Source organism: Salvelinus fontinalis, chromosome 37, assembly GCF_029448725.1.
Source record: "Salvelinus fontinalis isolate EN_2023a chromosome 37, ASM2944872v1, whole genome shotgun sequence".
Lineage (NCBI taxonomy): Eukaryota > Metazoa > Chordata > Actinopteri > Salmoniformes > Salmonidae > Salvelinus > Salvelinus fontinalis.
Window position 1 is genome coordinate 17,355,404 of NC_074701.1, and position 24,613 is coordinate 17,380,016.

General features: G+C 43.4%; 1 protein-coding gene across 1 annotated transcript in view; it reads right to left on the reverse strand.

Moving 5' to 3' along the window:
• LOC129836275 (collagen alpha-1(XIII) chain-like) overlaps window positions 1–24,613 on the reverse strand; it is a 107,701-nt gene that overhangs the window by 56,552 nt on the left and 26,536 nt on the right. The window contains exons 3-4 of the mRNA XM_055902213.1: window positions 2,360–2,404; window positions 20–27 (exon numbers count right to left, since the gene is read on the reverse strand). Coding sequence (XP_055758188.1) covers window positions 20–27; window positions 2,360–2,404 — 53 coding nt within the window. The remainder of the gene's footprint in view (window positions 1–19; window positions 28–2,359; window positions 2,405–24,613) is intronic.

Consider the following 24,613-nt stretch of genomic DNA (forward strand, 5'->3'; position numbering starts at 1 on the left):
AGGCATCAGGTCTACTTACAGGGGGTCCTGCAAAAGAGAGGGAGAAAGATTCAATTAGTCATTCAGTATAGAAAAACATTGATCAAATTAAGTTAAGTCAATGTGAATTGGAAAGTGTTTCAAGTGTTCCGAAGTTCAGTTTACAGTGGCTGTCTGCTTTTGGATTTGTTCTGGAGCGGTACAATGCCTCACCCTAAAAACCTTCCTGCCATTGACTGATTTATAGAATAGTAAATATCATGACTCAAACATGCCTATTCAATTATGAGAAGGTGTTTTCGCCAATTCCATCTACAAAACACAAATAACAAAAGGTGGACGTCTCATCCAGCCCCGTGAAGGTAAGGAAGACTTCATTAGACCAGTGAGAAAACGAGCTCTTCCAAACTCTTTGTCTAACCACCTTTAAAAGGCATAGAAGGGAGTACTGTATCCACAAAGAGTCTCAGAGTAGAAGCAGTGTAGAACAATCGTATTCATTATGATCTAATATGCAAAACTGATCCTAGATCAGCACTCCTACTCTGAGATTCTTTCTGGATACGGGACCTGTGCACATATAGGCAGGTCATATTTTCCATGTGTCACATCAAGAAAATTGGTGCATAAATCGAAATATTCATTTTGGGAGCCCGACTCCAAAATCGCTCTCAGCCCTCCCATAAGATGGTCATTCCTAGCCTTGAGACGTTTCCCCTCCCTGGCAGTGTTGGAAATAGTCTGCCTACCAATTCCTGGATTGATGAGAACAGGGATGGAGAAAGGGAAACTGGTGCCAGGAAGATGCCAAATGACACTACACAGCCTGTAGCCTGAGCCCAACGCCAAACTGGCGTCGCTCCTCAAGAGCTTCCTCCACACCCAGTTAAGATTAATGCACTACTCATTGCATTGACTTTTTCCATTGCGGAGAGACATCTCCACAGACTTCCTTTCTCCTTGAATAAAAAGCACTTTCAATGGAGTTTCTCTTCTCACCATGCTTACTCGAAATCCTAGAAACTGGCTCTTTGAAAATACTTCCCTGAATTAACATTTTATTTTACTCCTACATTGTACTCCATGAGCCCCGCCTGATCGGTTACATAAACCTTTAAAACTCTCATCAGAAAAACATGGCAGGTACAGAGGCAATGTTCCACTATAAATCACAGCCTAGGAGCAGGTATATTTCTTACATTGTGGCCACGCCCCCCTCTGACCTTTCAGAAGGCTAATCAGAAAGACCTCAGTCACCAGACAGAATCATTTACTGCAAAATCAAGACAGGGTCACAAAAGATGGCGTCACATCAATCACAGAACAGTGAGGAAAATCACTGATGACAAATCCCTTCCCTTTAACGTCACATCAAATCACCAGCATTATCTTCTCAATGGCATATTTGTCTGGTCCTAGTTAAGGATTGTGTGAGTAAAATAAATGCCTGAACTGGAAGAAAAAAATAGGACAATGAGGGTTTTCCAGACTGTTTGCATTAAAAACACTGTGAAAAATGGGAATGGAAGTAGGCACATGATGGTTTGTCTGTTAAATGGTCTGGAGCCCTACAAGTATTCTGTTCAGTGAGGAGGAGACAGAATCCTGGGGCTCAGGATCCTGAGAACCCTGACATGGAGCCACACTGTAATGAAGGAGGCCAGAGTCTAAAGGTCACTCCTAAACCTGACTTATTATACTGCAAGAAGCTGTCACAGACATAAGACAAACAGCTCTAAAAGAGGTAGCCGCCCTTACCCAAATGACTCTCCAAACGGACAGAGGGAGGGCAGACTGTCTGGCCTCTCCTACAGGCCTGAGATCAGTCTGACATGAGCAATAACATCCAGGAATAACAGATGATCTGGTCAGGGGTGACAAAACTTTCCCTTTGGGGGCTGCATTATTCTTTCCTGTTTTTTGTGAGGCTTTTCTTCTAGTATTTGAGGAGGATTCTTTCTCAAATTCTGCGGACTATTTTGGACGCTACCCTCGGCTATAGTAAACCTAGGTGCAAGGAATTTCAAACCTGAGTGGGTAAAACCCACAGGAGATGTTTGGTTACACCAGAATGGGCGGTGATCGCGTTCCTGGCTGACACGTTTTGCTTTCACTTCATCACAATGCAGAATCAAAACACTAAACTCAATCTGGTGGAACATTCACCAATATCCTCGCCACAATATATTCCTCAGAAAACACATACACACACTTATTATATTGCTTTCTCAAATAAGGTCATTGTCAGCGTAACATGTGAGAGGAGATTGCTGATTTCATTGAATTTAGTGTGTTTATGATGTTTCTTCACCTGTTTTGTGTTACAGGCCTATAGGTGTCTAATGGACAGTGGAGGGCAGGTACAGTACTGTAAACCTACCTGGATCCCCATTGCGACCTCTCTTTCCCCTCGACCCAGGACGCCCTGGTTGAGAAACAACCGGCAGTTAGTCACCGGTTACACTCCATACCCACTAAAGCAATATCCCTTTACCCAGGCTGGGCCTACTCATACCAAGCCAACATCTTCACATATTGCACAGTCATTCTAGATCTGTACTGACTGTGTATATGCAGTTCTGAATGTCCTGGAAAGGGATAGTGGCAGCTTATGAAACTAGAAACTACAGAAACTGTGCTGAACTGTGTGTGGAAGTGCTGGCCAGTCTTCAACATGCAGCCCAAAAAAGGAATAATTAAATTTAAAAAGCCAGAAATTAAGCATTGCGTTGCAAGCTCATGCACAAAGCTAAGAGACAGGATGCTCGCCAAAGCACGCCCATCCAGCAAAGGCGGAGTCACTGATGGGCGGAGCAAACATTTTGGGGTGCTCCGATAATTATTGTGGGGGTGAGCAGCCCCAGACGCAAAAGCCTAAACCATCAGCGCGGGGGGAAGCAAGCATGGGCTCTGATTAAAGCAGCATTCTGGGCTCACCATCACATCCTGTTGGCCAGGTCTGGGACATCTATAGACAACATTGGTACAAAGGCATGGCACTGCAAATATAGACCATGTGATGGTGCCCACACAACTCCAGTAATACAATGCAGGGGTGCTGAGGTCAAAGCTTTACACGCTACGGGCCAAAGGCGACACATGCAACACAGAGAGACAGACACACACATAAAAGAGGAAGCTGTTTCGATGAAATGATATCGAGCAAGCCAAGCACCAAGCTTCTCTTCAGTCGAGCTAAATGCTGTCAAACTACCACTGACACCTGTTGTCCTGCTTATGTAAGGAGCTGGTTGCGGTCGGAAATGGATGTCTAATGTTACATTTTTACATGCAATCTCTTGGGCGTGTCCCCGTCCCTCACCACTTATAATACATAGTTCAGAGGTCAAGCATCTACCCAACACTGAGCAGTGGAGGCTCCTCGGAGGAGGAGGAATGGGAGGCCCATCCTCCTCAGTGAATTTCATAAAAAATAAGAATAGTAAAACATTTAAAAAGTTAGCCTTTTTAGCTAAAACTATACTAAATATATTCAAATGGCACCAAATAATTGATTAAAACACACTTTTTGCAATGAAGGTCTACAGTACTCTGTAGGGTAGCACCATGGTGCAGCCGGAGGACAGCTAGCTTCCGTTCTCCTCTGCATACATTGACTTCAATAAAAAACCTAGGAGGCTTATGGTTCCCACCCCCTTACACAGTAACTAAGACAACTTCCGGAGGACGTCCTCCAACCTATCAGATCTCTTGTGGAATTAACTGAAATGATGTCCATCCAAATCACAGAAGGAATCTAGTACTGAAAGCATAAGCTACAGCTAGCTAGCACCGTAGCAAATACAATGTGGTGAGTAGTTCATTCAAAAAGAGAGAAAGACAATAGTTGAACAGTTTTGAGCAAATTAATTTCTTCCAAAATGAAGGAGAAGCAAGAGAGATAGAGAGATTGTCCTTTTTGTTCACTTTCAGTTTCACTTACTTAGCTAGCAAATGCAGCTAGCTAGTTTAGCCTACTCAAACACCCTGCTCAAACAGAGGGATGCTATGTTAGCTAGCTGGCTATGACTATCAGACACAACACTGGAACACTTCCAAGTCACGGTAAGCTTTTGGTTTTACTAATTTATTGTCACTCCTTACTGACTGTACACTGTAACGTTACTGCATGATTGTTGCGGGTTTACTAACGTGTTAGTTCTATTAACTATGTTGACTATGACGTTACTTTAGTGAATATGGTGACGACGATGTAGGCTGTGTGTAGCGGTTAAGATATGGTTCGGCTTGGAAAGTTTTTTTAGCCTGCTCAAATAAAGTGGATGTATTGTGCATTAAAGTCCACACGCAAAGGGAAAAGGTGAGAGGAGGAGAGTGCACAGATGCGAGAAGGAATACAGCGCGGCTGCTATGAAAGTGAACTGTGTTTACGTGTAATCAGGGGTGTATTCATTCCACCAATTCTGTTAAAAAAAGTTTCTTAAATGGAAGCAAATGGAACGAAAAAGGGATAAACATACCTGAATTTGTCCAATATAAACTCTTGTTTGCTACTGTTGGAATAATGATTACATCCTAGATCAGCTAGATGCAGGCAAAAGTGTGCACGGCGGAATTGAATGTGTCACTGTCTGTCTCGACCTACGTTGTAAACTTTCATGCATAGGCTAGGTTGTAGCAACCTCATGATGGGTATAGGGAAAATTTGAATATCATGTAGTAGCCTTAACCTATCGCTGTTACGTTGAACTGGGTGAATGGAATGTGAATGACAGCCATCCAATATGCTGTAATAGAAAAAAGGACATGCAAATTAAATAATAAATGTCCTCCCTCATCTTAAACAGCACCGACCGCCAGTGACAATGAGCTTTGGTTTGAGTGATAGTTATGTCTGTCTTCAACTCCACGACAGACACAAAGCTTGTTCTCTCTGCACAATGAGAGTTTCAGCGTCACCTCCTCCTACAAAACTAATAACCAAAACACATACTTTTTTTTAGGGGTGGGGGACATTTTCATATCCATCCACAATAACTCAAAACTTCAAAAAGGCTGTCATATCCCTAGCTTGAGGCTAAATTCACATGACCTTTCGTGTCGGTTGAGTACACTAGATCAGAGGCCTATGGACAGGTGGGTTACCATCTTGAGACGATCCGTGTCCTGCGATATATATCCAGGAATAACCCACGGAATTCCGGTGCTGAAAATACCCTCCCAACCCCCTCTTCCTGAGCCAATCTCCTGGATTCCCTGCTTCTCCAATTGCCCTTGTAAACAAGTGGCCGGCACAAATGTGAAATGTCCTGTAAGGGTAGTAGAAAGTTTCCAATACACTAGACCAGACAGGAGAAACCACTGGGTGATATGGAATAGGCTACAGTGTAAGGACACTGTCTGTTTTAGCCTTATGTAAGATATAGCCAATACCAAGGGGTCAGTCTCATTGGACATTTTTAGGGTGAGAACCTTACAGCATTCAAATAAGTCAGCTTTGTGCTGTGGAAAGTCTGGAGCCATGCTATTGAATGGAGCGTGGCAGTGCTAATGCTGAAATAGAACACGCTGCTCTCATCCTGTTGCATCTTAAAGCAGGGTTGGGTACGGTTGTTCGGCACTTTTATTAAAGATCATCCAGGACAGGTTGATGCTGGAAGTGGTGTCGGAGGGACCAGTAGGGGGCACTGCTTTCAATAGCCAAAAGTACAACAGGGTGTGTGCCACAGCCAGGTGATAATTTAACGATGCTATTTTAGGCAGAAAAAGGGTCAAATTTCATTATCAACAGAACTACCACACACCGAAGGGGCTATCATAAATCGCATAATGCTCAAGCCACGAAACATTCACATTTCCTGATTTTTGAGGGGAAACTAATACTTTGCAGTAACAGTCAATTGATTTTGCTCTCTGCAAATTTACTTTTACACTTTTTCAGTTACAATTATGCAAGCAGAGGACAGGATTTACTTAGGGGTTTGTAACTGTTGAAGAATAAAAAGGGACTGAACTTTTGCACCTCTGTCATTGAGAGAAAAACCTCCACCTCTTATTGAAATCTGGAAAAATCATTCTGCAAAATTCATGCTTCTTCACTATGGTTATATATAACCTTGTCATATAAATATAAACTTTCTCGGCTTCCAAATAAAAATATGGATATGCGGCTGGTCCAAAAGGCGAGGGAGATTAGTTGACTTCTTTTAAAGAATGGGATTGGCCTCTCCCTGCACCTCTGCACCTCTGCCTTCCTGCCATCCACAGGGAACCAATAAACGCTAACAACGGCCCTATCAGGTTCCCAGCGCTCCACAAAAATATCACGTTTAGACAAATCAACAGTTCATCACACATCCCTTCCTCTGCTCATTTCAGCTGGTCCTGGGGAGAGAGTCCTTGTGAAAAGACAGCATGTCTAGAACAGTAGACAGCAAGCCAGAGGGAGCCAATGTTAAGCAGAGAGATCCAATACAGACAGAGGTCCCGCCATCCTCTCAGTGTATCCAAAGGTGACAGTTCACAGACCCGTTCACAAGGAGCCCTTGTAGGTTTGTTGTCTTGTTAAACACGGCTCATAGTTTTAAAGGCGCTAGCGATTTTTTTGGCTCATGCTTCGCTGACGTCATGTTATGAGAAAATGTCACAGTGAAAAGAGGGGAGGCCAATGTTCATGAAAAGATGCTCTATACTACTACTGAGAAATTACTTTTAAGCCCCACGAGTGATATTGCTTTGGCCGTCCAACAAAAGCAGAATATTGTGTACACATTTCAATGGAACACAAACATACACATCCAGACACATTTTCTATGTGCCATTTAGTGTATAAGCTTGTTCATGGCGAAGAGGTGGGTGTAGATGCATGGTGGAATGGTTCCATTAGTTACCATGGAACATGGAAGCCATTGGAAAATAACTTTAGATAAAGAGTCAATAAGCTAAGGGGGAGTGGGGGAACCAAATGGTGTACCGCATTTAAATGCCCCACCCCCTCCACTGCCTCCTTCAATGGTTTACATACTGTACTGGCTTCAGAGGCAATGTGCAGAGAGAAGTGACCAGATTGATAGATACATGTATAAGCACTGCAATATCAGACCATGAGAAAATCTTCAAATGCTGTGAAGTAAATTACCATTGTAATAAGAATGACTTTCTGTTGTTGGTTATCAAAGCAGGGTAACACCAATCACAGTAGGCCTGTCTAAAGTACCACTGGCCATCTAAGTGGATGGAAAAACAGTTTCAGTGTCAACTTAAACGACCAGATAGAAAGCATGCAGAAAAGATATTGAACTATAAATATATATATATACATTAAATAATACCATCGTTGAGATAATACCATCGTTAACAATCAATAATACCAATAATACCATCGTTAACAATCAAATAAAAGCTAGACAGTCAGGTAGAATCAAACATAAAAAAGGGCATTCAGGACACTTGACCATTGATTTTGTGTTTGAGCAGAGGAACACAACATTAGCCATGGCAAAATGTATAGAATTTCAATAAATTAGCTTTAAAACTGCAAAATTGACTCTCAGCTCCATGCCAAACTGTGTAGAATTGCTGGAAATGAGCTTTACAGCAAAAAATGTCTCTACACCGCCAAGATCCCTTTCTAGCTAATATACTATGTTTACACATAACTGTCCAATTAAATGTAGAGGTCAAAATAATGAAACTGTCTAACAAATCTATTGATTTTAAAATGTTGATTACTTCTCTTTGCAACTATTATTCACCTGCTGACAAGACGTGACCTCATTTTTTTACTAACATATGATGGGAGTCCCTGGTTGCAAGTTTGAAAACCCTTTGATCAGAGCATGGGTAGCTCTGTTACTTTCTGCACACAAATAAAACAGCATTCCTGGAATGTCTGAAAGAGAGAAAATGGGAGCGCACCTATGCCCAATGGCTTGGTTGAGACTGAAATATTTTCCCAAACAACTGTTGGACCAGAGAACGTCACTAAGCCTGAGATTAAATAATTACACAGTTCCTCTTAAAGCAGATCACCACAAAGACGCCATTGTGTTTGTGCCAGAAAAGCCACCATTAATCTGACTTTACCATTATTCTCCCAAATTGCTCTTGGGAGGGAGAGCAATACATTTAAAAGTTGAACAGCCCTCCAGACTGGGCAGAAAGGCTTCCTCCACTCCATTGAAGTGAGTGGTTTAATGGAGAGGTGCATAAATCTCCCTTTGTTTCTACAACCGCCATATTTTCCTCTATTTAAATCATGGACTTGAAACAGCAACAAATGAATTGTGGCTCCAGTGGAATCTAGTTCCAATTACAGGTTCTGGATAAATTCCAAGAGCAGGATATGTTTCAGGGGTGTCAAACTCATTCCATGGAGGGCCTAGTGTTTGTGGGTTTTTGGTTTATCCTTCCAATTAAGACCTAGACAACCAAGTGAGGGGAGTTCTTTACTAATTAGTGACCTTAATTCATCAATCAAGTACAAGGGAGGAGCGAAAACCCGCAGACACTCGGCCCTCTGTGGAATGAGTTTGACACATGTAATCTATTTGAACACCCTCGGAAAGCTGTTCCCGTCCACTTTTGACTAGTGAGTACTGTATGTACTTGCAGTATATTAATGGTTTTGCATATCTAGTGATGAAAGATACTATAAATGTAGGCTGCTGTACATTAGTATTTTTGGTGCTCCTATGAATGGCAGCCACTAGTGTCCATGCCCTCACCAGCACGACAAGCCATGTAGTCAGCCTGGAACGCACCCAATGGCTTGAAAAAAACGAATGCAGGCACAGCTGACTTCAATAGGCTCATTAAGGGTGTGGCTGGCTACTCAATCAGCCACCACACTTATCAGCTGCTTGGTTCCGTCACTAGAGAGAGTGAGAGGCCTGAGAGCATGGGTAGCTCTGTTTGCTGAACATTTAGATTGTAACCTTCTTGGCAATAAAAGTGCTTTCGTTTTGAATTTACCCTCTATTTGAAACCTAGCCTAGTTCTGGTCAGTGGCACCACACCTCCCCACTGGCTTCCACATTTGGTGGAAAATGCTGGCAGAGGCCTACTGGATGACTTTGAGCTAGGCTGTGTTTCTGGTACATCGCTCATTGGAGGCATGGTGAGTTGTTTTGGGTTTAGATGGCAAAGACAAGAACTGCAAGTATGGTGCCTGTACCTAGTGGTGTGTGAGTGGCTGGAAGAAAATGGTGCAAGGTACCTTCTGGACTTCATGTGAGATGAAAAGGTCACTCAAGGCTGTTGATGTCATGCGCTTCTACCTTAGGAGAAGAATTGGTGGGCTGAAGATGAACAGCAGAGCACTTTTGATCTCCCCCTTTTCACAATAAGTCTACTAGTGTCCCTGACGACCTCCCTGGTCTGTAGGAATGGTGTGGAGAAACCACACACCATTTGAATCTGTGCCCTTGCTGTCGTGATGACTGGTGTGGCAGCTGTGAAATGGATTGACAACAGTGAAAATTATGCCCACATCCCATGGATCCTGAGGCCCATGCGGTCTTACTGAAGATGATTGATGCTGCTACAATAGTTGTGACCACACCAAAACATCGTTAAGGACGTGGCGGAAGTTCTATCAGACTCACTCTGCAGAAGAAGACTTTCCTTCCATGGTGGCCTGCTGGAGCTGACTCGCTGCTGGCCTGTTCAGTGTCAACCAGAAGCGCCTGCCCAATCACTGCCCTCATGCCCTAAAGAAGTCCTGTGCCACTGGGGCTGCCACAGAACAAATCCCCTACCCTACTACTGGGGCGCCACTACAAGCCATGTGGTCAGCCTGGAATGCGCCCATCAGCTTGAAGCCTTGGGATGGGTCATCTGCGAGCCTTCCTCATGAGAAGGAAGTGTGGCGCCGTGAGGGGCACCAGCACCACAAGCCATTTAGTCAGCCTGGTATGCACCCACTGGCATGAGAACACAGGCACAGCTAACTTCAAAAGGCTCATTAAGGGTGTGGCTTGCTACTCGATCAGCCACCACACTTATCAGCTGCTGGTTTCGCATGAGAGTGAGGCCTGAGAGAGCAGGTAGCTCTGTTTGAAAGTTATTTGCTGAACATTTTAAGTTAATTTAGGATGTAACCTTTTTATAGGGTAAATTCAAAACAGAGCTTTTATTGCCTATCATGAGCCTCTGTACTATAAACATTGTTCTGAGTCCAATCCTACAAATCAGGTTTGTGGAGTTAGCGAGGTAACTTTGGTCAACTGAGTTCACGGTACCACGAAAGTAGCTCACTTTTTAGCCAGGCACATTTATATGGCAACGAATCCTTCAGCACTAACCTGCTCTGGAGTAGGCTAATGCATTTATCCTGAAAGAAGTTTCTAAACCACAAGTTGGGGACCAAAGTAATCAGATACCCTCCCTCATGCAAAGAATATCAACATCTCCTTAATTTGAGCAATATGATTTATTAAATATTTAATTAAGAGTCTATGACTTGGGTGGCTGGAGTCTTTGACCATTTTTAAAACCTTCCTCTGACACCGCCTGGTATAGAGGTCCTGGATGGCAGGGAGTTCGGCCCCAGTGATGTAGTGGGCCATACGCACTACCTTCTGTAGCGTCACGCAACCAACCATAGTAGAAACATAATCCATAGATGGCAGTTCCCATTCAAGTCAAGACTGGCAGCCATTGTTAGTATACACATGAGGTTAACAGTCAAATTGCCAGGATAAGAGGTTCCAAACCCTTTTATTGCTTCTACTGTATGTCTGGCCACAACGCAACAAGCTGTTCCACAGAAGGTGCAATAGGAGTGTGATAAGCACACCAAAGACGGCATTAACAATGGCACTTCTAAAAGCCTATTTCACACCATTGCCTTCTGAATTTGCAAGATAATCTTTCTTTCATTCACCACAAACGAAAACGTGGCACTGACTCGCCCATGGATTGATGTTCCAGCATTGTCTCAATTAAGAGGGTGCCATTCAATTAGCCATGTGCGACAATGCAAGCCTGCTAGAGTTGGCAGCAAGAGGACGAGCAATATCCATCACCGTAGTATGGATGAAGCCTGACCTGGAATGTGAAGCTAACTGAAGCTGGCTAGCTTTATAAAAGCCTGAGTAGATCTAGCTTGCTTCGTAGTATACCACTCTAGTCAGTGGCAGTACAACTCCCCACTGGCTGCCACACTATGTAACTAACACTGTACCCAGAGCATTTGAAACATACATTTAAAGCATAAACTATGTCATTAGACAATTAGATTAAACAGCAGTGCTGCAGGATACAAGGTTACAATTCCCTGACTTGCTAATTCACATAATCATTGGAAATACACCATCAGGCTTTTGCAACTGAGCATTGGTTTTAATGAGGGTTCACCCTGTCTCCTCTTTCATTGACTTAATAGCGGGTTTGCATTCAAATTGCACTGAAGTTTCATTCAAGCTGACATGATTTTCTTTTGTACAGACTGAGCTGTTGTTGGACCTTAAGGCCATGAATTAACAGGACATAAAAGTGGCACAGGGGGGAAAAAACTATTTGACTTCATTGCCAGAGGAGGCCTTTGAAAAGACAGAAATGTGAAATGGAGGGCAACCTCACCTTCTTAAAACACCACAGCTACTGGTCTGCAGTTCAGGCTCACACAAATAAAGCTATGATCAAAAGGGAGAGGATTGTACTAACACCTGCATAATCTGGCAGATGCTAAAGAAATGAGGCTATTACTTACTTTAAAACAGGGAGGGACCACGGGAAAAGGGAAAGTCCACCGAGCAAATACGTGCTGTGTTTCAGGAGGTTTTACCAGCGAACTCCTCAACGCCTTCTCAAGGATGCTCCCACTGTAACCCTAGAAGGCCTTAATGTAGCTGTTAAATAACCTTCACAAGTCCACGGGCCTGTCATGAAAACCAATATGTCATGCACTGCGCACTTCCTACGCTGTTTGTTATCGGCCAAAGGAAACAACCCATTGGAGTGATTTGAATGCATGGCTGGGAGAGCACGTGGCAGCTACATTTCATTTTGCTTATGTTTAAAAACATTAGGAGTTATTTGGACATTATCCTGTGGTTTTTAGACCGGGGCCCAAAGTGGGTGAGTTTAGTTTTGTCAGAGGTGGAGAGGTTTAAGGGCAGACCCAGTGCTCTGTTTGCTAGGGTTTATTGGGAGGGATTTGGTATGGTACTGTACAGCTAAATACAATGCTTAGCAAAAAATTACTGCAGCAAACAGCCTATGATAGATGATAGGGAATCTATGTGTTAGGGCTCTCTTTATTTCCTCTCGTCTGATGGAGCAATTGCGATTATTTACTACTTCCCCAAATAAAATGCTTAGGTCTTGATATTACCTCGGGAAAGCTTACGTCAATCTGTCCAAATAGTTTCCCGCCGAAAGGTTACCTCGATGCCAGTACCTACATTTGGATTAGGAACAATAACATCAATTTAAAGTACTTCCTCTCTTACAGCCTTTTAATAATAGGCCTGGCACATGTGCATGGTGGGCCATAGAGCATACGACTGTTAGCTACAGTACGTAGCTAGCGGCAACAAGGCGCCATGCTCTTCCCCTTGTCCGCACAGGCAGGAGGCGTCAATGAGAGGAAACCCCAGCACTTCTTGACCCACGAACACATTATTTACCCAAGAAAAATGGCAACGTGGGTCAGGTTAAAACAACATCTCTACAACGGGGCACAAAACATTTGAGCACTTTGGAATGTTTTATGCTTCCAACAGTACATGCATTATGCAAGCTAACATTCCTCCATTCATCCTTTCAGGGCTAATGTATATGCATATCCACTGCCGGCTTTGCTGAGAGATGGATCTGAGACATGATCTAGGTGTGTGTTATTGTTTTCAAGATCTGATGAATGAATCAACAGTTGACCCCTGTAAATACAGACCTACGAAAACAAACAAGGTAAGGTCCATAAACCATATCAACAGGTCGCCAAGACATATCTATGGAATATTTAGTCATGTCTGCAAATGGGAGTTATGCATACAATTCGAGTGTTTCAAGAGTTATGAATATGTAAGACCTTGCAGTTGATGTTTACTCTTATAATCCTTAGTTTTTTCAAGCTGACATTATGGATTTACTGCTAAGAACCTTTTCTTGGCTGTGACCACCAAGGGTGGCTGCAGTTAGCATATTATATATGACATCAGTGCGCCATATATCTCAGTGTGCTGCTGACATAAATCATAATTTGGTCCAAATCACAGCTTGACTTCTACATGGCAATTAGTCATATTCATAATCTCTCCAGCTCTTAAACAACCAAAACAAGCTTGTTAGGTTCCCCGAGGTTCCACTTCCATAACGACTTCTCTCATCTTTCAGTGCCGAGTTAGACAAATGCATTCACCCAGCTAAGACACACTGGTAATGTGACATAGCACAGACATCAGAACTCTCCTAGGACCACCGGGTTGGAGGCTCAATCCCCACTTCAATTCATAACCAACGACTCTGCTGCCAAGAGCAAAAATGAGGTGCAATGTAGATTTTAGGAGCCAATGCCTCTTCCTACAGGGTTACAAGAGAAAGAAGGGGGGGGGGGGTTGCCGTGCTTGAAGTTATTAAAACAGAAGCTCCGAGAGCAGACATTGGTTGCATTGCTAAAATAAATGGGGAAGAACTCAATGTCTTTACCATGTGTGCCGAAGGGTTGGCATTTGGCCAGCTTTACACTACACACCGAGCAGAGTGTTAAAAGGGGCTTTAAATGAGTATTGGCTGTTGGATAATTAGAAAAACAGAGCCAGCAGTGGTATAAACAAACCAAATCTTACCTGCTTAAAAGGGACCAAAACACAGCCTGAGTTTGATTATAAGAGGAACAACCCCGAATTGTAGGCCTACAAATCTAGAACGGAAAAACAGTGTACGAGCAAAAATATTTGACCATGTCTTAAAAGATTTGTATCTCTATGTGTTTGATATTTGAGCAGTAAAGACTGTCAGAGGTAATAAAGCTAACCGCCAGTGCCTGGGGTAATCTCCATGTACACTAGAATGTATCCAGCCCCGATGCTAGAGTTATTACCAGTTGGACACCAATGTGCACCGAGTCCTTGAAGTGTTCCTGCAGCTCGGAGAACAGTAAAATGAGCTTGGGATTCTATCTAAGCTCCTGCCGGGCCTATTTTGCCTCACAGAAAAATGGCTGCAAAACTTGGCCTTCAGATACTCTGAAATAATACCCTGTCTACAAACTGCCCCGTCTCTCTCCCTCCCTAATGGTCCCTCATGTCCCCTGCCTCACTATCTGAGGACCCTGAAAGTCAGAAAAGAGCTAGAATTAGGAAAGCATCCAGTGTTCCAACCACAGGTATGCAGCCACATCTACAGTATGTTACAATGTCAGGAGCTGAGAAAAGGTCCATTGCACTAAGTCTGCTGTTTGTCATTAGCGTGGACACCGCAATGTCACAAGTTGAGGCTCATGTGTTGGAAATGTGTTGGAAACTGTCATCGGGCTCATTAGTCAAAGCAGTGGATCCTGTGGCCAAACAAATGAATCAAACACACTGAGCTGTGATGGCTGTAAACAATCTACTAACATTTCAAAACAATGCAGCAACACTTAACTTCATCGCTTAAAGGAAATTTCCACCCAAAAACAATGTTTTGCTATTTGTTTCATTAGTCCATTGTTGACATATTCCCAATCAAGTTTTCAAGACATGTAACTTTCAAATACAGAAATCCTCCCCATATGATGCATTTTGCATTATATGATGCAAAACGCAGCAGCATGTGATGCAAAATACATCCTTACGGGGATGATTTCTGTTTTTTGAAAGTGACATACTGTATCTTGAAAACTTGATTGCTGACAAGCAAAACATTTTGTGACTATGTCAACAATGGACTGAAACAAATACCAAAAGATAGTTTTTGGGTGGAGTTTTCCATTAATCTCGTTATGAAGTGATGCTGAGTTTGAGACATACCTGTGAGGGAATGAAAATAAGAACTGCGCAAAGAAAAGTGGTCTAGAGTGGCTTCTGAGAAATAAAGAATTATGTCCTGTCTGTCTACGAAGCTCAGGTCAGTCACTCTGTATTTTCCCATAAAGAATGTTTATTGGTGCTGCTATATAATTTCCACGAATTATGACCAAGCACATTCAGACCAAGATGGAGGACTTCAGACCACAGGATATCACTGCACTTCCCCTGAGAAATATCAAGACTGTGCCCAATCAATTGTCTATTTCTGTCCCCCCAAACAGAATATCAAAATAAACACAGGCCTGATGAAGGATGACATGTCAACTGCAAAGACAAACAAAGTGAAAACCCAAATCACACGAAAGCATCAGGTTTCGTCCTCGAGAAGGTGGAAGCCTAAATGGGAAAAACAGACTTGGCCGCAAACACAAGCGTACGTCTAGCAGAGTGAAGTTATGACTGACAAGACATTCTTACATTCCTTCAACCACAACCCCCCTGAACCCCATCTCCCCCTCCTCACTCCTCCCTCGCCCACTTTCAGCTGGAACAGAGGTTCTGAGATTTGTCTCATAAAACAAAAAGGATCAAACATGAACCATGCCTAATGCTGCTTGTAAAGTGTTACCGCTACTAGCACCGATCCCTGTTGCTTAGTTGAGGACTGTTGCCAGGGACATGATAACATTTTCTTCACCCCTCTGGGTTGCATCTCTAAATAAAATCCTGTAAAACCACACTGGAGTAAAGGACCACAATAAAGATAAGCTGTGTGGCACCAAATAAAACGTAACCTTTTCAGTGAGTAATATGGTTGGTGACCATGTCTACTTGAAGGTGGTGTGTTTGGGGGGGGGGGGGGGGTATTATCAGGTTATTATTGGATTCAATATTTTAGGTTAAAAAAGTTTGAGGACTCCATAATGAAAATGGGACGGTAGCGTGTTCATATTTCTGAGAACGGCAGAATCTTTTTGAGTATCTCTGGGTTTGTTCTATATTTGCGTCACATCGTCATGGGGATGTCAAAGGGGAGGCGCCATTCATTCTAAATCGGTAGAGATTTTTAAAAGCTGAATTTCTCGTCAGTCTCATCTGTCCCTGTCTGGCCGTAACTACAGACAACACTGACCAGAGTCAGTTCCCAGAACCTGCTCTGTCAATACAAACATCCACCTCTCTCTCTCTTTCCAGATGTCTTCCGCTGCTACACAGAAGACAGACCTGCTGTGATCTTCATCTGCCTCTCATATCCACTGAATGCTCAGGCATTAACCTCTGCAAAACTCAACTCCCCCCTATACCCCACACATGCCACCCCAGCTGTGAACCCCTGAAACCCAAACTTGGTCTATTCCATGAGTCCCCCTGAGACTGGATCTCTCCCATAGACCAAACAAGCCCTAAACCTGCCTACTGGTCTCTCTCAAAAACACTGCTGGCGCTGGTCTCAGAATGGCAGGTAGGACTGCTATGGGCCTTTGGGCCTGCCCTGCCAACAGCAGTTGTTCTCCATGGATACGGGTGACATGGACAAAGAGGTGGATAGGTTTGAATCAGATTTTGCATTCCAGGAGAGTCAATCAAGGTGCATAGATTCCAGCTCACCCTCCCTTTGGGAGACAGGACCGAGATCTGTTTCCACCTGGGAACCTATTCCATTGTAGGATGCATGCAAAGTGGGAAAAAAGGCCAGAGAATGAGAAAGGGACTGAAATGTCTCTGTTTAAACACACACACACACACACACACACACACACACACACACACACACACACACACACACACACACACACACACAAACAACAAAGTTCACGACTCCACAAAGCATAAATGATTTGTGTATTGATTCAATCAAAAGCGTGTTGTGATGTTCTAAAGTGGATCTACGAAATGGATGTCCAAACACTGTCTAACTAATAGGTTTGAATAGCTGCGTAAAGCACATACACGACAGTCTGAAGAGACCCGTCACGTTACACACAGCATAATAAACCTCTGTGGCGTAGTGACCCCCTCCATGTACACACGCACACTCAAAAAACATTATACAACATCAATAAACAGGGAACAGGCCTTGTTTGTCTCCATATCCCAGTTAACTGGAGCATGTGGACTCTCTCACAGTCCACAGCAGAAATTAGGCATGTCTCATTTCAGAGAACTCCCATAAGGAACACTTGCTCCGGGGCATTCCAAAACACGGGGAAGTCAGCTCTTCAGAGAAAACATGTCCAGCCTCCATCTTACACTCTACTCTAGGGGCTCAACAGGCTCCACTCACAGGCCAAAGGTGAAAACTTCAGGTAGGTACAGCCTCAGGCATTCTGAAAAGAGGAAGAAAAGCTCAGGGGATTCTGAATTGATCGGTCAGAAAATGAATTGCGCTGAGAACATCTAGATGCTAGATGTTGAGTTTTTTTTACAATATTACCTATTGTATATTATGAGGACAATGAGGATGATTTAATTCTCTGCTTAACATCAAAATGCATGGGTGTTTAATTACGCTCAAGAACAGCCTTCCCACTTTCGAGACATGTTATAGAAGTATTACATCATCCACATGTGCATCAAGCCTGTCCAATCAGTCTCCAACTACTTCTCCCTACTTCACCAGATCCAATTATGACGATTGTCTGGCGTATCCATGGTTACCATTCATCTGGCCACAGTCATCATCCATGACTGTGTAAAATAAGGCCTTTTAATGTAAAACCTCCCAATGTGAAAGGAGTGGGGGTATATGACATTGGGGTGATCTCTGGTCATGCACCAGGAATTATAGACTTCAAAACATGAAATATGGACCCCAGGCCAGAAATGGACTCTAATAAAACAATACCGAATTGCACCGGATTCCTTAGGGTGATAATTCATATCTGGACATTTCCGGACAAAGGAAGCTCCAGGATATAGAAGTGGGCCTTTCTCTGATATTGCTGGTGCTAGTGACCACATTGGCCCCCCAAACCATCTGCTGTTTGATTATTATCCCCAGAACGAAACGGGTTCCCCTGCGCAACGCCTGCCATTCTTCAGCCCTGCATCTCAGATTAGCCAAGCAGAACCCCTGACCAAACTCCCCCATCACTACTGCAGTGCCCACCTCCACTACAAACTACAACCACATAGATATGGTGCTGCAAGCTAGGGAGTCATGGAATCCATTTTGGTTCGCTGGAGTGAGACCAGTCTACCATGGCTACCCAGCGGTGTCCAACACAGCTCTCTGTTAGCCCTCATAATCTGGGATATCCATGTCACCACGCACCAGTAATCACAGGAGGCTCAAGCGTGACGGCAAATACTGATAAAGAGGCCTATCTTTAAGCTTCCAATTCACTGAGGTTGTACCCAAGCCTACTGAAATAACTAGCCTTTTGAAGTTCTCTCTTATACAGTCAATATTATGGTGGTAGTGTAGGCCTGTTTCACAAAAGGAAACAAACTTTGGTAACTAGGTCAGAACTGACACACATCACACGCTGGGCCAGGGAGATTCAACCTGTTGCCGAACACAGGTGTTTGCTTCTCCTGAGTCCATTCCATATCGGAGACATGGACACCCATGACCCACAGCAAAACATTTCCGACAGGCTGCATATTACCCAGGCTTCCTAGGATAAATGCTGCGTCCAGTGTTCTCTGATGAAATATCCCACATGGCTCATTCCTGAGGGCCGCATTTGGTCTTCAAGGCCACACTGAAAATTGGCTATATTTTCTTGCCGTCAAAACGAGCTAGAATAGTCTATCCAGGACTAGCCGAGGCTGCAGATCCAACTTTTCTGGACCCCTCATCCCGACAGCTAAAGGTCCCGAAGCTTCTGCGCATGTGCGGGATTCTCTACTTTACACACGTCTCTGCTCTACTCGTAGAGATGTTGTTGTTTTGAAGTAGTCTACAGTTTTGTTTCGAAGTAGCCTACAGTGTTGTTTTGAATATGTACAGCGAGCAAATTTTAAAGTAGACGGTGTTAACAAATTGTAGCATAGCCTGCCTGTGTGTAGTTTCAATTGAAGCACATACAGTTGAAGTCGGAAGTTTACTTACACCCTAGCCAATACATCCCCCTTTTTCCTCCAAGCATAACAATGGTCATTATGGCCAAACAGTTCTATTTTTGTTTCATCAGACCAGAGGACATTTCTCCAAAAAGTACGATCTTTGTCCGCATGTGCAGTTGCAAATTGTAGTCTGGCTTTTTATGGCGGTTTTGGAGCAGTGGCTTCTTCCTTGCTGAGCGGCCTTTCAGGTTACGTCGATATATGACTTGTTTTACTGTGGATATAGGTATTTTGTACCCGTTTCCTCCAGCATCGTCACAAGGTCCTTTGCTGTTGTTCTGGGATTGATTTGCACATTTCACACCAAAGTACGTTCATCTCTAGGACACAGAACGCGTCTCCTTCCTGAGCGGTATGACAGCTGTGTGGTCCCATGGTGTTTATACATGTGTACTATTGTTTGTACAGCTGAACATGGTACCTTCAGGCATTTGGAAATTGTTCCTAAGGAGGAACCAGACTTGTAGAAGTCTACAATTTTTTTCTGAGGTCTTGGCTGATTTCTTTTGATTTTCCCATGATGTCAAGCAGATACACTGAGTTTGAAGGTGGGCCTTGAAATACATCCACAGGTACACCTCCAATTGACTCAAATTATGTCAAAGCCTAAAGCCTATCAGAAGCTTCTAAAGCCATGACATAATTTTCTGGAATTTTCCAAGCTGTTCAAAGGCACAGTCAACTTAATGTATGTAAACTTCTGACACACTGGAATTGTGATACAGTGAATTATAAGTGAAATAATCTTAGATATATATAAATAAAATTAGATTTGATTTGATTTGTGTCATGCACAAAGTAGATGTCCTAACCGACTTGCCAAAACTATAGTTTGTTAACCAGAAATTTGTGGAGTGCTTGATAAACTAATTTTAATGACTCCAACCTGAGTGTATGTAAACTTCCGACTTCAACTGTATTTTGCATAGTGGCGCACACTGTTGAGTTTTGGCCACATGATTAAACAATTTGACCATTTGCACAATCACCCTAAAATCGAATAAGAAAATAGGTGGTATTTTTTGTCTTACAGTAACGTTATACTATGCTATTATATTCGGTTCTGTTATGTAGAATACTATCATTATGTGACCTTGCAGACATTGATTCAGCTTTGTTCAAACTTTATTAAACAAACACAATTTGCCAGAGTAGCCTGTTCTTTACAAGTAGAGCAGAGAATGTGCGTAAAGTAGAGAATCCCACACATGCACAGAAGCTTCGGGACCTTTAGCTGTCGGGAAGAGGGGTCCAGAAAAGTCAGATCCACAGCCTTTCCTTTCTATAATTTATGGATAGTTCACAATTTCTAACACAAAACTTAACACAGTATGTCTGTATTTGGCATGTCTCTACCATCTAAGCATCTTCGGTAATTGAATGACCCATACATTGTTGGCTGTATTCTAGATGGCCACTGTTACCATGGGGGAGCGAAACGCATCTCCCCTCTTCGACCAACCCCCAGTGGATTAGGCTCTAACATAAATTCCCTGTCGAGCTGATATTGATGACGGGTAAACAGGGGGGGATGCAACCCACACAAACAAAACCTCCACACACACACACACACACACACACACACACACACACACACACACACACACACACACACACACACACACACACACACACACACACACACACACACACACACACACACACACAGCGGGGGATCTAATCCTGGATTACTATGAAGGGCCTTGACAGGCTGAGAACACTACTTGCCCCCCTACCCCGCAGCCCCCGTCCCCACCATCACCACCTCGACCTGGCTGTGAAAGCCTGTCTGCCCCCCTGGCCTGGCTCTGAGCTGGGGGATGTAGTGAACTACAGTAAATTATGATATCAGGTTTGGTGGGTCTGTGCCTGGGAGAGCAGAGGGGGTGCTTTATCCGGAGGGTGTTTTACATTTCACTGTGAGGCCCAGCTCTTGGCACCAAAACATGGAGGGGGAAACCACCGACCATATCAACTAGCTAGCCATCACGCTGGCACTTCCGTGTCAGAAAAATTCCCACAAAGAGAGAGGAGGCCCAAGGTGGACCTTAAACAAGCAAAACAGGTCTTTGAAGAATTTTTGTATAGTTTATATTCAGAACAATATCTGCCTTGGTTCATTATGTAACAGCAACACAGACTTCCGCTCTCAAAAATAAATTTAAAATGCTATGACTGAGTATGCTTTGAAGTAACGTTGTTGCTTTTATTCCCCTGGTCACAGATTCCTTTTAGGCAATTAGAAGGTCTCCATCTGAGAAGAAATTCAAACCTCCAGAAACGTCTTTATCACTCTGATTAAAAGGGACTTCTAACAATTAAGCAGTTAACTACCATCTTATTCATTACTGTGAACGTGGTGTGTGGGAGAGTGGCCAGTTTAAAGTACAGTGGAACAGAGCCTCGTGAGGTCAAAAGGGCAGACTCGGGTCACAGCAGTTGTGGGACACTAATGTACACAGCGTATGTGACATGTACACTAACCCTCAGATCTGAAGACACACCATGGCCGAGAACACCAACTCTCCTTTTGTCTCGCAGGCACACACACACACACACACACACACACACACACACACACACACACACACACACACACACACACACACACACACACACACACACTGCTAATACAAACATTTTAAACACACATCTGCCAGACAACAACCCGGGGAGCTGACCACCGATGCTGGCTCGTCACAGGTCTCCAGCACTGTAAATATCCTTGTTTATCTTGGGGACATCAAATGGCTGTTTAATGGATAGATGAGCAAACCAACTGTCTGGACGGGGGCCTTTTTCTCCCAACGACTGGCAAGCCTCTGTTAGGTCGCCCTTCTCACCCCTCTCTCTCCCTCCTCCCCTCCTCCCTGCTTTCGGTGCACAGGCTCTCTCATTTCACAGCTGGGGAAGTCATTGTGACGGATTGGTGTCATCATCTCCCCTCTCTCACAGCCCCAGGGGACACAGCAGCAGAGATGACCTCTGACCCCTTGATAAGGGCCGCCAGGTACCAGAGATACAGAGCCAGATAACCTCTATTCACAACAACTGACAATGCCCTCTGATATCGGAGGGAATATGTCATTATAACTGCTAGGAACTAGGGCCCTATTTCCACTATGAGAGATGAAAGATAGGAGCAGTGGCGAAAGACATTTCTACTTTCAATTCACATGACATCCTTACCTTACCTTTCGTTGTGGCTGGCAAGGCAACATTTTTGGTCCGCAGGTCAAATTGACCATAAGTATAGCCAGTAAGCACAAACTATTTAACAATCCAAGCAACTTTTCTTCTAAAACATGTAAAAAATATTGAATATTGCAACCAAACCATATTACACTCTTGAATAATGCAACAATTCACAAGCATGTGCAGACAATTCAAGTGTTTATTTTCTCATCTGTACATATTAAATTAGCTCACAATACACAGCTAACTCCAGCTAGCTAGCTAGCTAGATAACTAACATTTAACAACATGTGTAACGGATGTGAAATGGCTAGCTAGTTAGCGGGTGCGCGCTAGTAGCATTTCAATCAGTTACGTCACTTGCTCTGAGACTTAAGTAGTGTTGCCCCTTGCTTTGCAAGGGCCTCGGCCTTTGTGGAGCGATGGGTAACGACCGTGCTTCGTGGGCGACCGTTGTTGATGTGTGCAGAGGGTCCCTGGTTCGCGCCCGGGTCGGGGCGAGGGGACGGTTTAAAGTTATACTGTTACATTGATGCTGTTGACCCGGATCACTGGTTGCTGCGGAAAAGGAGGAGGTTGAAAGGGGGGTGAGTGTAACGGATGGGAAATGGCTAGCTAGTTAGCGGGTGCGCGCTAGTAGCATTTCAATCAGTTACGTCACTTGCTCTGAGACTTAAGTAGTGTTGCCCCTTGCTTTGCAAGGGCCGCGGCTTTTGTGGAGCGATGGGTAACGACCGTGCTTCGTGGGCGACCGTTGTCGATGTGTGCAGAGGGTCCCTGGTTCGCGCCCGTGTCGGGGCGAGGGGACGGTTTAAAGTTATACTGTTACACATGCTTCATGATCAAGTAACGTTCGCATATCAACAATGAACCTTTACCCCTCCAATATGAATATAAAAGTACACTAGATGGTAAGTTTACAAGTAAAGTTGGTGGGGCTAGCTAAAGCTCTTTAAACGTTTGTGGTAGTGAAAGAAGTGTTAAAATGTCATTTTTAATTCTCATCGAAAGTCAGTGGATTTTTGTCAGAAGTTGTGGTAGTACTGGTCAGTAGTTGTGGTCAAAAGTTGTTTGTATATGGTTAGTAGTTAAATGTATGATTAGAAGTTCTGTGGTCAGAAGTTGTGTTGTTGTGGTATGTAATTGTGTGGTTGAGGTCAGGAGTTGTGTGGTTGTGGACACTAGATGTGGTCAGATTTTGTTTGATTGTGGTCAGAAGTTATGTGGTCGAGGTATGTCATTGTGTGGTTGTGGTCACTAGATGAGGTCAGAAGTTGTGTTTAGTAGTTATGTGGTTCAGTAGTTATGTGATTCAGTAGTTGTGTGGTTGTGGTAGAAAGTTGTATGGATATGGTAAGCAGTTAGATGTGTGGTCAAAAGTTTTGTGGTCAGAAGTTATGTGGTTGGGGTATGTAATTGTGTGGTTGAGGTCAGAAGTTGTGCGGTTGAGGTCAGAAGTTATGTGGTTGCTGTCAGAAATTGTGCAGTTGTGGTATGCAATTGTGTGGTGGTTGTCACTAGATATGGTAAGCAGTTGTGTAATTGCTGTCAGAAGTTGTAAAGTTGTGGTATGTAAAACGGCAGCTGTTTGGGAAAGTTTGAAAAACACGTGGCAATGCAGTTACAAAAACAGCTGTACCCTAAGTTCCATATGGAATATTTTGACTCCCGTCAACAGCTATGAATAGCAGAGAAGTAGACGAATATCCCATACGCTTTAACTTTTTGTCTAACTTGTTGCGGTATTGGTGAAAACGAAAGTTGTTTGCCAAAATGTTACAGAAAATGACGTTGATGCGGTTACTTAAACTGCTGTAACTTTTAATGCGAATATAATTATTTGTCCAAACTCCAGATTTGAGTAGCAGAGAAGTAGACGAAGCTGGTAAGCTTACCCACAAATTAACATTATCATACAGTATCATTCATATTATAATGTAGGCTACACAGCTAGCTATCTAGCTAGCTAAACAAAATAATTTCTGAATTCTCATATAAATGTACTGGCTGTAGCTGAATGCTGATGTTTAGCTGAACTATAGCTAGATACAGTAAGAGATCTAAAAGCTCAGACACACCAGTAGGATTGTCAAACATTTGCCTGCCGACAGAACTTATCACCTCTGAACAGAATGCCGGCAGTGAATCTCTTTTCTGTTCACACAGCAAAGACCTTGGAAGTCATTAGCCAATCAGCTTTAAAATACTCCTAACCAGAAGGTGGCAGTGAATGTTTTGTTTGGCAACACATCTGTTTATATTGCTTATGGTCTAGTTTCAAAGCTCTCTGCACTAAAGTTGCTATTTGTAGAAAGCCGTTGTTGATACTACCCAGATTGCCACAGCTAGATAACTAGCTAGCAAGAAAAAACACCATTGGTCAACTGCAAAACATACAGAATGCTGCAGCACGGGTACTGACCAAGACCAGACAAAGAGCACACATTACA